General features: G+C 31.4%; 3 protein-coding genes across 4 annotated transcripts; 1 reads left to right on the top strand and 2 right to left on the bottom strand.

The window, feature by feature from the left end:
* Nucleotides 1-258: 258 nt before the first annotated feature.
* On the top strand, nt 259-4,844 carry LOC141535429 (male-specific lethal 1 homolog). Its single transcript, XM_074255352.1, has 5 exons — nt 259-403; nt 476-1,835; nt 2,409-3,190; nt 3,489-3,707; nt 3,779-4,844. The coding sequence occupies exons 2-5, from the start codon at nt 861-863 to the stop codon at nt 3,864-3,866; spliced, it is 2,064 nt and encodes a 687-aa protein (XP_074111453.1). The 5' UTR covers nt 259-403; nt 476-860; the 3' UTR covers nt 3,867-4,844.
* Nucleotides 4,413-7,683, bottom strand: LOC141535430 (actin, clone 403). Its single transcript, XM_074255353.1, has 4 exons — nt 7,242-7,683; nt 6,503-6,881; nt 5,901-6,136; nt 4,413-5,773 (listed from the first exon to the last, which is right to left on the bottom strand). Exons 1-4 carry the CDS (start codon nt 7,365-7,367, stop codon nt 5,384-5,386), a joined length of 1,131 nt encoding a protein of 376 aa, XP_074111454.1. The 5' UTR covers nt 7,368-7,683; the 3' UTR covers nt 4,413-5,383.
* Nucleotides 7,684-9,697: 2,014 nt separating this feature from the next.
* Nucleotides 9,698-13,230, bottom strand: Gcn5 (Gcn5 acetyltransferase). Of its 2 annotated transcripts, none has more exons than XM_074254513.1 (3): nt 13,006-13,230; nt 10,616-12,925; nt 9,698-9,921 (listed from the first exon to the last, which is right to left on the bottom strand). In XM_074254513.1, exons 2-3 carry the CDS (start codon nt 12,891-12,893, stop codon nt 9,728-9,730), a joined length of 2,472 nt encoding a protein of 823 aa, XP_074110614.1. In that variant the 5' UTR covers nt 12,894-12,925; nt 13,006-13,230; the 3' UTR covers nt 9,698-9,727. The 2 variants fall into 2 exon arrangements, with proteins under 2 accessions (XP_074110614.1, XP_074110613.1); XM_074254512.1 differs by having other exon boundaries at nt 9,699-9,921; nt 12,996-13,230.
* Nucleotides 13,231-13,244: the final 14 nt, after the last annotated feature.

The raw sequence follows: 13,244 nt of genomic DNA, 5'->3' as shown, positions 1-13,244 counted from the left end.
TCTAATTGTAATTAAATTTACATACGCTTGATTCAATAAAACAAGAAGTGGTAAGTTGATAAAATGAATTCTGCAACAATTACAATAAATAAATATTAAAATATTTGATGTAATAATTGTAAATCTAAAAGTTCAAGGTCAAAGTTGAGTAGCCGTTGCCCGGGTCCAGGACATTAATAAAAAGATGGCGCTTCGGTAAGGACAATAAAACAGAAAAGCCGATTCGCGGCTATATGGAGGAAGGTGTCTAGATATAGAGTCCGAGTCCGGCTATCTACTGCACATCCTACCGTCGTCGGTCTGCGTCTGAGAGCAGTAAACACCACTCCATTAGTATGGAGTTCAATAAGTTGCTTAAACAATAGTGTCTACAAAAAAAAAAGTTTATTGTTACAATTATCGAGTACAGTGTTTTGTTTATCATTACAATTATGGCCACTGTCTGATAATTTAAAGCAAGTGTGATGTGTTCTAGGTGAAGACGCGAGGGGTAACGTCATAAGCGGGGCAGAGGGCGATACTCCAAAGACCCTAGTGGTGTGTCCACTCGGAGGGAGAAAAGGAGGGAAAACAACAACGATAATAATAATAATAATAATAATAATAATAATAATAATACAGTCATTAATGAAACAATCAAAAATGTTATTATTGATTTAATTATTTTAGGAGAATAAAAGTAAGTGTGATAATTAAAATAAAAAAGGTTAAATAAAAAAGTAACGGGAATAAAAGGGTGCTGTGTTGTAAAACTAGTTGGAGTTGATGTGCGTGAAGCGGGCGCGTGGTACGCTCGGCGCGGCGACCACAAATGAGCTCGGTAATATCATCAGCCTCGGGGGCGCCAGTATTCAAAAAAAATGTCAAACGTATCCCCGTCATCACAATTATTAATAAATGGTGATAATGATGTTGTAGTTGCTGGTAATTATCAGGAGTTTCACGTTTTGGACTCTAATCGGTTGGACATAAGTGGAATTGGTGTCGCCTCTGACTTAGGCGCAATTGTGGAAGGTGTCACATCGACATCAGCATCCTCGGTAGTTGTTGTTGACTACCATAACCATCCGGAGCTACAAAACACACCCTCGTCAACTTCTACATCGTCTTCTTCGTCTTCATCTTCATCCTGTTCGTCATCATCATCCTCTACGTCACTTTTATCACTTGCAGATCAAAATATTTTGCAGCCTGGTGCTGTTGTTGTTGTTAACTGTGTTGGGAGTGAAGGTACCGGTACTGCTACCGGTGTCGCTGTTAGTGAAGGTGACGGTGACGGTGAAACTAGTAACACTATTATTATTAATAATAATAATAACAGTAATAATAATAATAATAATAATAATATTGATATTGATAGTAATAATTTAAATAATAGTGATATTAATAATAGTGGCAGTAGTGCGGCAACAGCCGCCTACAACATGGTAGCGGCGATGAACGAGCACTTGTCGTCCTCATCGGCGACCAACAGCACACGTAGTACGAGCGCGCAAAACGAATTTATAATAACAAGTGGACACGCGGCTACTGACAACGTTGAAGATATTGTCGGTGACAAGCCAACTTCTGCTGGTATACTTACTTTCCCCTGTGACTTTGATCACATGTATGCCAGCATGACTGATGGTGGAACCCCGGCAGTAGCCGCGACTGCAACATCGACTCTCGGAGTGAGCCCTCTCAGGGGCAACGAGCCACGTCTTAATGATCTCGCGGAAGTCAAGCACCTTAAGGAATTGTTATTGCTGCATCTTGACCTTATTCAGCAACAATCTGAGCAAATAGTTACTAAGGATAAATTACTGGCTGCTCTCAGACAGGAAAATGAAACAGTAGGTTACCTTAATATCACCATTCTAGAATTTAAAATTAAAAAATTTTATTTATATTTTTTTTTTTTTTTTTTTTTTTTTCAATCATTTGTTTATAAAAATCGTCTGTCGTCTATTTTAAGTGTCAGAAATCTTGATCTATTATTTTTAGACAATCAGCTGATTTTTAGTCTTGTCATTTTTTATCTATTATTCTTGTTAACTTCTACTAAAAATATATTTAATAATTACTTTTTATTGGTGATTTATCAAAAAAAATTTTTTTTTTTCATTGAATTATTGTTTTATTTTTATTTTATCAAATGTCAAAGATTTGACTTTGACAAAACCGCATGATGGCGCATCGATCAGTATTTTTTTTTTTTTTTTCGTTTTTAATGATAAAATAAAATATGACTTTATCAACTGAATTTAGGCGCGCAATGGCTTTTTAAAGAAAAAATACCGGTACTGTCATATTTACAAAAACTAACCATATTCTTAATTCGCTTGGAGGACGTTGTGTTGTGTTATTGCCAGTTATTTGTAATTAAGGTTATAAATATGTATTATAAAGGAATAAAATTGTTACAGCTCAAACTACGACTGGAGCGTATGGACAGACGAGTTAATTTGCAGAAATTACGATCAGAGAGTACCGAAAATTCAATTGCATCGGACATTGGACCATGCTCACCACCCAGCCTCCATTCGGTAAACATTGTCACACCACTTATTGTTAACGAACAGCATCACAAAAATATTTCCGCCGAGTGTAATAGTCCTCAGTACAATGAGAGCTTTAAAATACGTCTCAACACAAGCGGTGGAATTACAACTGTCAAACAAGAACATACCAATGATAATTTGAATAAATTAGACATCAAACCAGACCTCAATGTGGCCAGCGGTGGTGATGCCAGACTCGAATGGGAGAGTAAGAGAAATAAAAGAAAATCAGATCCAACACCTTTGCCAAGCAGTGGTAGTAAACGTAAACGTGGTGTTTCTTGCTCGTCGACTATTAGTAATGACACGACCTCCACGATTCCTGAAGGCAAAAACTCAACCCATGATTTAGGCAATAGAAAGTCTGATAAAAAAGGCAAATCAATTATTAAAAAAGAATCTTTTTTAACAACTGAAGAACATTATTATACTGCTATGGGTGATCCTCATTATAATCTAAGGACTAAACCTGAAATAGAAGATGATTCTAATAATTTAGAAGTACCGAGCTGGAGAATAAAGGTTTACACTAGTTGTTATACCATGGAGGGTACTGAGAATTTGGACAATGATATTTTTAATAAAAGACATTCGAAGCTAGAAAATGATGAAAGAAGGAGAAAACGATGGGATGTACAAAGGATAAGGTATTTATTTATATGAAAATTAAGTTAGCCAACTTATAAAAATTTTAATAATTTTTTTTCATTGAAATAATTATCACAGAAAAATAAAAAAAATTTTTCACTTGTAAAAAAATTTAAAAATTACAAGTGCAATTTTTCAAAAATATTTTTTAGTAGTAATTTAATGAGAGAAAAAAAAAACAAAAAATTAAAAACGTCGGCTAACTTTATTATTATATTATTTATATATAAATATCAATAAAATTTATTATACAAAAATTGATTGGTAAAATTAATCGGTTGAATTATTTGTTTACAGGGAACAAAGGCATATTGAAAAACTAAAACAAAGACAAGAGCGTCAGAATCATCAAGCGACTTGTTACAACACTAATCACACTGGACCATGTCCGTCTAGTACTGAGGAAGAAGTCATCACTACGCTCTGGCCAGATATGGATCAAGTACAAAGTCTCCAAGTTGATCCTGAGCTACCAGTATCTGCATTTGGAGCTCCCATTCCTAGTTTTACCCCTACGTGAGTTATTTTATTTATTTTTTTTTTAATTTTTTTAGTTGAATTTTTAGTAATATAATTGTTTTTTATAGTGAATTTTCTCTTCCGTGGCTCCACTCGGCGAGATCCAAAAGCCGGCGACCTAAACGATCAACTGGCAGAAGAAAATCTCGGAGATAAGCATTAGAGGACCTTTTATATTTTATTTTATAATTAATTATATCTAGTTTATATATTTTAGTTTAGTTTTTATTAAATCAAAACTTTAATTTAATATTATTTTACATTTCACGTATTTAAATTTTGACTCATGATTCCTGTGCAAAAAAAGGCCACCAAAGATGTTTTTTTATGATTCAATTTTTTCGTTGTTTCTTTTTATACTGGAAAAAAAAAATGACTACGCGTCAGGATGAAAGGTATCTAATAGTTTTTTAAACATTAATTTTCATGCTTAAAAACCGACTTTTTTAAAAAATAATATTTATTGATTTTTTTTAAATAGTTGAATATTTGTAACTTTTTAGGAAAATTTCATAATTTTTTGTTTCCGCAAAATTACAGAAATTATTTTGTTTTATGAAATTTTGTCTTCAATTAAATTGATACTATATTTTTTGTATGATTGTAAAATTTTTAGAGAAAGTTCTACGAGACAAATAAAATAATTGTAAAAAATAGTCTAGGATCGAAGAAACAAAGCCCCAGCTAGAAGTCTCAAAATGCGTTTGTTCTTTTTATCTATAACACTCATTACTTATTACCGTTATTTAATATTGGTGATTAAATTAATTAAGTGGATGAAAATTGATGGTTAAACAATGTAAAAAATATGACTCATTTATTTTGTAATGGATGTATTTTAAAATGAAATTTGGGGACAAATTGTAATAAAAGCATTATTAAATATGAATTGATAAAGAAAACATGACATACAAAAGTATGATCAATATTTATTTAAAAATTTAATTTCAATTTAAAATTGTGAAAGGAATATTACGTTCATGTTGAAATATTATAAACGGAAAAAAAAATTACCGTCCAATTATTGAATATGATCAGGTATTAAAAAAAAAAAAAAAATCTTTAATCTGAGGTTTTGTGAGCCTAGCAAAAGTACAATTAAAATGTAAATAAAATTTTTATTAATAACTTTTATTTTTTTTTTTTATTTCTATTTAATAATTATGATTTCTTAAAACTTTTGTTAAAAAGAAGCTTTATTTTATTTTCCATGAAAAGTAATTCATTAATTACTATTATAAATGATTAAATATTTGTACGACGTATAAATATCAACAAATTATAATAAGTAAACAACAAAGATAAAATAAAAATGAAAAAATATTAATGTATAAATTTAAAACAAACAATAATGGAATTTACTTTCAGATCTGTCTCAATAATTTACCGAGCTGTATTATATACTATTGCTATATATTATATATATTTTAGAAATAAAAAAATATATGATAGAATAAATATTAATAATTATTAATTATAATAATCATATACTAATATAATTAAATAAAATTTAATTTATCCCTTGTACTTAAAACTATAGAGGAAAAAAATTTAGAGTATTATAAATACTTGTATTGAAGCAAATAATTAGAGACAATCATAAAGATTAATCTGGTTAATTGATACATAATAGTAATAATAAATAAATTAAAAGAAAAATAATAATTAAATAATTAAAAACATTTTCTGTGAACAATAGAGGGTCCAGATTCATCATACTCTTGTTTAGAAATCCACATTTGTTGGAATGTACTAAGACTGGCTAATATAGAGCCTCCAATCCATACCGAGTACTTCCTCTCCGGCGGAGCGATTATTTTTATTTTCATGGTTGATGGAGCAAGCGCTGTTATTTCTTTCTGCATTCTATCAGCGATACCCGGATACATTGTAGTACCACCAGAGAGAACAGAATTAGCGTAAAGATCTTTACGGATATCAACATCACATTTCATTATTGAGTTGTAAGTTGTTTCATGGATACCACAGGACTCCATTCCAAGGAAGCTGGGTTGGAACATTGCTTCAGGGCATCGGAAACGTTCATTACCGATTGTTATTACCTAGTTTAATTACATTTGAATTAATTGTTATTAAACTAGCATGTAATAATAGCTATTATTCCATATAATTTTAAATTATTAATTGTAAATTGTAAATTATAAATTATAAATTATTAATTATAAACACCTGTCCGTCTGGAAGCTCATAACTTTTTTCAAGCGCGCTTGATTCTGCGGCCGTTGCCATTTCCTGTTGGAAGTCTAGAGCAACGTAGCAAAGTTTCTCTTTTATATCACGTACAATTTCACGTTCAGCCGTCGTTGTAAATGAGTACCCACGCTCAGTAAGGATCTTCATCAAGTAGTCCGTGAGGTCCCGACCCGCGAGATCCAAACGTAGAATCGCATGCGGCAGCGCATATCCTGAAATATTTATAAATAAACAAAATTAATAAAATCATCATCGTCAATTTTTATTTAAAGCTTGCTCATAAAAGGACATCAAGCAGTGTAATAAGCTTGTATTACTTATATCCTTGTACTGAAAACTTGTTTCCATCTAAAGACACTGATTTAAAGGTCAAAACCCAACTTGGTAAAATCATCTTTTATTTTTTAGGCTCTATTTAGCTCTCATCAATTTATATCAACATTTATATATAAATACTATTTAAAATAGAGCATGAGAATTAATTTACGCTTAATTTATTATCAATCTTTTCATTCATACAACTATATAATTGAGAATAGAATAGTCTGGTTTAATGGAATGAAATACTAGATACATACCTTCGTAAATGGGAACCGTGTGAGAAACTCCGTCTCCGCTGTCCAAAACAATACCCGTGGTTCTTCCAGAAGCATACAGTGATAGCACTGCTTGAATAGCGACGTACATTGCGGGTGAATTGAAAGTTTCAAACATAATCTGGGTCATTTTTTCTCTATTTGCTTTGGGATTCAATGGCGCTTCCGTCAAAAGGACCGGATGTTCTTCTGGTGCAATTCTCAACTCGTTGTAAAATGTGTGGTGCCAGATTTTCTCCATGTCATCCCAGTTTGTAACGATACCATGCTCGATTGGGTACTTTACTGTCAGGACACCACGTTTGCTTTGGGCTTCATCTCCAACATAACTGTCTTTTTGGCCCATACCCACCATTATTCCCTAGGACAAATAAATTTATTAGTTTTAGAAAATTTTAAGTTTTAATCATCAAAGTTACTTTTTTTCTACCAAACAAATTAAATTGTGAAAGAATGTATATAAAAATTTTTTTTTAATTTTAAGCTAATTTTTTTATAAAAATTTACTATGAAAATTAACTTAGCAGATATTTGATAATTTTTAGAATTTTTGTTAACAAATAAATTATGGGGAAAAAAATAAGAAAAAAAAATTGACATTTAAAAATTTTTAAAAATAAAAAATGCAATTTTTTTTAAATAATTTTTTACAATAAATTTAATTGTTAAATAAAATAAAAAATTGGTCAGATGAAAGCTAACTTTAATGTTATTAATTTACCTGATATCTAGGTCTTCCAACGATGGACGGAAAAACAGCACGGGGTGCATCATCCCCCGCAAACCCGGCTTTACACATCCCGGATCCATTATCAACAACAAGAGCGGCCACATCATCGTCACACATTTTGGAATATTTGTAATAAATCACTTAACAATACAAACTTTTATTTATATTTCTGTTTCTGTTTTTTTTTAATTATTAATTAACTAGTTATTAATTAAAAAAAAAAAAAAAAAAACACGAATGAATCGCGAATAGTGTATATCTTGTTTTAAAAAGCAATAATATGTGCCGTGAAGCTAACGCGCGGTTCTTTATATCAACTCCCCTCTCAATCAACGGTGTTTTTTTTATCTTAGCATATATGGACAAACGTTCATACACACGTTGCTCTAAATAAACTTACAGCCTTTTATACAATTTCAATGCTAAGATATCATTAACGTTTTTTTGGAATTTTTTTTGTATATTATATATAAATTTCTCTGATTATTATCTATTTCTTCTTCACAACGATACAATAGACTCTTTTCACTCCTTATTTTTATGATAATGACGTTTGTCACTCGGCCGCTTTATTACCATAAATTCTGTTTCTATATCAAGAAAAAATTTTCAGCTGTTGCTTGTTATTTAAATAAACAAATTAAATGACACTGAAATTAGCAGACGTCTAAAAAGTTTTGATTTTTTTTTTTTTTTTAATTAAATTACAACTAAAAAAATATTTTATGAGAATTATGGCAAAAATAAATGAGAAAAAAAAATTGACATTTAGAAATTTTAAAAAATTATAAATGCAATTTTTTAAAAATAGTTTTTCAGAAAAGATTTATTTGTTAAATAAAATTAAAAAATTATCAAGTGGCTGCTAACTTTGATGTCATAAATATTTTTAAAAAATTGCACTTGTAGTTTTTAAAATTTTTTTTTTTTAATTGTTTAGTTAAAATTTCTTCAATAAAAAATTTATAAAAATTTTGAAATGTAAGCTAACTTTATTTTCATTGACATCAATCATAAATTATATCAAGAATATTCAAATTCAGGATTGTTAATAGTTACCCGTAAATGCGCTAATTACTTTTGATTGCTGTCACCAATTAATTATCAAACTCGCTGATACTTATTCAGAGACTGAATGAATCCGTGACAACCAGAGCATACCAAGTTTATATGTATTTTATTTTAAATTTAATTTCTTTTCTTCTCTTCAGTAATCGCTTTGTCTTTTCCTTAATCAACTTGGGCGACTACATCACAAGAGAAATTATACCGCTAAAATTGAGTACACGGAAAATCATCATCATCATCTTCATTATAAATATATACAGATTCAACAATCGACGATGAGAAAATCACGCAAACTTTTTGTCGAGCAAAAAATATTTGGAAATCTTATTGCTATTATAATTATGTCTATTATATATTTATTATTATTGATATGTATCACTTTACCTTGCGTTAAATTATCCTTGACCTCAATTTAATATTTAACAGCGTTGTGGTGAATAACTATTACAATTTTGTATATAAATTTTAAGTAATGACGGTAGAAAATTGATTGATAATTGAATTCTTTTTAAATAAATAAGATAACTAAATTAGTTATTGGACGTGATAAATCCTTGCCATCCAAAAAGGACGCAAGTGGTGAAGGCAAACTACTTGATACTCTTTAAGTTAATATAATTTGCTCTTCAATTAGGTATTCTTTTATGACACATCCGTGTTTCGTATGTTTTTTCCTTACAAATTATAAAAAAAAAAAAAAAAAAACACAAAACTGCAACACTAAATTACTCTCATTTGTTTTTTATCAACTAAAAATTAATTCATAAATTGTTATTTAATTTAAATCATCGTGTCAATGTCAATTTCAATAGAGAAAAAAAAAAAAAAAAAAATTAAACGACCAATAAGACGGTAATTAGTTTCTGTCATAAAGTGTTAATTGGATTGAATGGAGCTAATTATGAGGCTTTAAAAAAAAGCATTCGATTAATGACTGAAACAAGAATGAATGAAAAATTATCATTTTTTGTTAGAGCTTTACACTTTTAGATAAAATTCAAGGCTGTTTAAATATTTCCTAGGCTTACAGGAGCGTCAACGGTGATCATCGTTCCATACGATGCTTATGACGCACATTGTAACATCATTATAACTGCCAGATTGCATTCTTTAATTAACAGCTTGGCCAATAATAATAATTGGGTTGTAAAGTAGTAGCGTGTCTACTTTAGTTTCGTATATACTAAGTTTAATTTCTTATCTGTTGATTATTTTCTTCCTCATATTACTCACTGTCGATGACACTGATCCTCAATACTAAAGTATTATATTTAATTTCTTGATTACATATTTGAGCACTGAAAGTAAATAATTTAATCGATACTACTATAACGAATAATTAAAAATATTAATAGGGAGGTTTTATACAATACGCATGAGTTTTTAATTATAATAAAATAAATTTTTATTTATTTATCCCAAAGACCGATTTCTTTCATACGAGTTTGAAAATATTTTTCAAGCGCATTCGCACATCTGAAGTATTCGGTATCAGGACTATTGTATAATCTGCAGTTCGTAAATATTCTCGTCATATCAGCAATAAACAGTCGCCTCGTAACGTAATATCGAGCTTTCAATCGTTCCGTCATTGTTTTGAGATCTGTAAAAAAAAAAAAAAAAAAAAAAAAAAAATTAGTTAATTAATATAATTAAAAAATAAATAATTACTTTTTATAAAGCTTAAGGGGGAAACATCACTGTGACGATCGAAAAAAAGAAGTGATATTCGGGAATTTTTTTTACAGGGAAAATAAAGGAATTTGGGGATCGGATTTTTTTTTATTTCATTAAGGGTACATTTAAGATTATTACTCTAAATTTTTATTAAAAAATATTTAATTATTACAAAGTTATTAAAAATCTCGTAGAGTACTAGAAATTTTGAAAATTTTTATTTAAAAAAAAATGGAGACTGATTGAAAATTTTCTCACTGTTCTTACTTTTTTTTTTTTTTTTTTTATTTTAACCCGGCTTAAAAAATCTTTAAAATAAAAATTTTTTTAATTCCGTACGTGCAACGATAACTACATCCTTACTGATTAAAAAACAATTTGGGTTTTTATTTTCAGATGATCCGTTTTTGAGTTATCGAACCGACCATGGAGAGGAAAATTTTTTCTAGTGCTCTACGAGATTGTTAATAACTTTGTAATAATTAAATATTTTTTAATAAAAATTTAGAGTAATAATCTTTAATGTACCCTTAATAAAATTAAAAAAATCCGATCCCCAAATTCCTTTATTTTCCCTGTCAAAAATAACATTAAAATAAAAAAACAAACTGGTATCTTACCCATAGGATATTTTATGTGGTCATAGTAATCAGGAACATCATTTTTATCTACAGGTTTTAGAAATGGCCAAGCGGTGCTGTGATTTTTAACGCTGTTTAAAACACTCTTCAGTGCATTATAAAGCGAATCAGTGATATCAAGACAAGCTTCCATGGGCTCTGGACCCTGACTGCCTTTGGCGACACCCCTCGTTCTCGTTTGCGCGTAATTTTTCCACCCAGTCTCGCGGATGCCTGGAATAGATTCAACAGGAATGCCTCGAACGCCTTCCTTAAAGCATGATAACCCCGGATGAACCTTTTGAATCTCTTGCTGTCGCTGCTGAATCAATTTCTTCACAATTTCCTTCTGTTTTCTAATAACAGCCGTGAATTCAGTGTAAACTATTTTTGCATTGAGCTCGCAGTGCATCAAAGTCGCCCCCTCATAGTCTTTTATATACCCTTGGTACATAGCTCGGGGTAATTTAATGTCTTTGCTGAAGCCTTGTTTCTTGAAGTAACCGATGGCGAACTCGTCAGCAAATGTCAAAAAATGTAGAATATTATTTTTTATATGATAGTCTTTTAACATATTCATCAAATGTGTCCCGTAACCTTTAACTTGTTCTTGACTCGTAACAGCGCAGAAAACAATTTCTGTGAATCCTTGAGTTGCAAACATCCGAAAGCAGATACCACCGATTGGTCTGCCATCTTTAATTAACGCTAAAGTTTTATGTTTTGGATCAAAAACTAACTGCGAGATGTATTCTTTGGGCATCCGAGGTAATTGATGACTGAAAACATTGTGAAGACCTATCAACCAGAGCATAGTCTGCTTGGACACCGGCTGACTCAAACTATTGCCAATAACATGAAACTCTATTATTTTTTTCGCTTCTTCCAGCTTGGCAGTCTCGTCTCTTGGAACATTTGGCGGGAAAACGGCATCAGGACCACACATGTAGTTTGGATCATTAATCGTGTCCAAAACAACAGCAACAGTCTCTTCAGGCAAGTCCTCAAAGGCTTCTTCAGTTCGTTTTTTCTTGCTCTCAGACCTACCTTCAGTATGAGGTCGCTTTTCTCCGGCTCGCTTGACTCCTGGACTGATATTTATTGTCGTGTAATTGTCTTTATCATTAGGAGTAAGTGTTACCTTCTCAAATTCACCAGTACGACGTCCAGCGTTGGTTTTTGCGTCGAGTGATAAATGAAGGTGATAAGGCGGTACTTGCTTGAACTCCGGATCCCAAATAGGTGAAGTGTTTGAAAAAATTTCACCCTCGAGCATTGATAAGAACTTTGGAAAATGAGTTAGTACAAGAACTCGCTTATCAGGTGACATTTTGTCTCGCTCATTGTGACATTTGTCCATAAGTTGTCTGCAAACAGATTTAAATACCGCTTGTAACATTGTTTTTCCGAATACCAGCGTAGTGTCATAATGCGGTAGTGAATCACAAAATGCTGGAACATGACAATAAACGAGCCACCGCGTGTAATTTATTTTGTAAGGCGTTGGGTCTTCCAGATTAGCAGATATTCTTCTAGCGCTTGGTGTCTCAAAGTTCCAATGGTTCAGACAGTGAAGAAACATTTTAGCTAAGTCGTACATCGCTTGCCAATCATGTTGCGGCAAATGACTAAATTTATATAAAACAAAATTACTAATCGCCTTTGCGATACTCGGTCTTTCAAAAGGCGGTTGTCCGAGAGGCGCTTCAACGGCTGGTTTTGTCATTGCTAATATGTTTTTCCTTAATAATTTAAATAAATAATAATAAACTTTCTTGGTATCTGGATCTTCTTCGCGATGCATACCCATAAATATATTATCAACGTCCACGACCATCCCTAGTAATCTGTTAATCTCTTCATCTAACTGTTTTGGTAAATGACTAATATGATTGTCTAGAGTGTGATTGCAACATCGACATGGATCACTGAAATTGGGAACCTGCTGCTGGGCCTGCTGCTGAGGTTGTCCGTCTTTCTGAGGCGACTTTACCAGTGGCAGGCTGTTTTTCCAGCCGTTACATTTACACTCTTCTGCTTGACACGCGCTATAATTCGCCAATTTAATTAACTTCTTAACTTGAGGCCAGTTGAATACGTGTTGCTTTCGTTGCTGAATACGCTGGAGGTTGTTTGAACGACTGTGTTGGTCTGGAGGACGTGGGGAGTTGACGTTGGAAGCAGCTGTACTTGTGTTTTGGCTTGTGCTGCTAACTGACTGGCCAGCTTCTTCCGTAGGCACTGCAGCCGTTACTCTGTTAACTTCTTCCGATGACATGTTTCAATAAGTTGAAACTCGATTAAATAAATCTAAAATATCCAAATCTTTTGTCATTATTTTGTGTCAATGTGCGCAATGTTTATAAAATTGTGACTTTACCTGTACATACCCTAGGTGTTTAACCTCAATTGATCTTTAAATTATTTATTTACAGGGAGTAAAATTCAATATTTATAATGGTCGGTTTTAAGTATGGATTTTTTTAAAATAGTCAATTTTTATGATAAATAATTAATACACTTCAATGAAAGATTTATTAACAAATTCTTGTTAAACTCCAAACACAGATATACTTTCTTGTCAGTGTTTACGGTTGACAATGAGCTCATGCTCGTGTTCGAGATTTTG

This window comes from Cotesia typhae, unplaced genomic scaffold, assembly GCF_013202065.1.
Source record: "Cotesia typhae breed Kobodo isofemale line unplaced genomic scaffold, CoteBio_Ctyphae scaffold_13, whole genome shotgun sequence".
In the NCBI taxonomy this organism is placed as follows: Eukaryota; Metazoa; Arthropoda; class Insecta; order Hymenoptera; family Braconidae; genus Cotesia; species Cotesia typhae.
The sequence above is the reverse complement of the archived record's forward strand: the minus strand, read 5'-3'. Positions and strand labels throughout refer to the sequence as shown.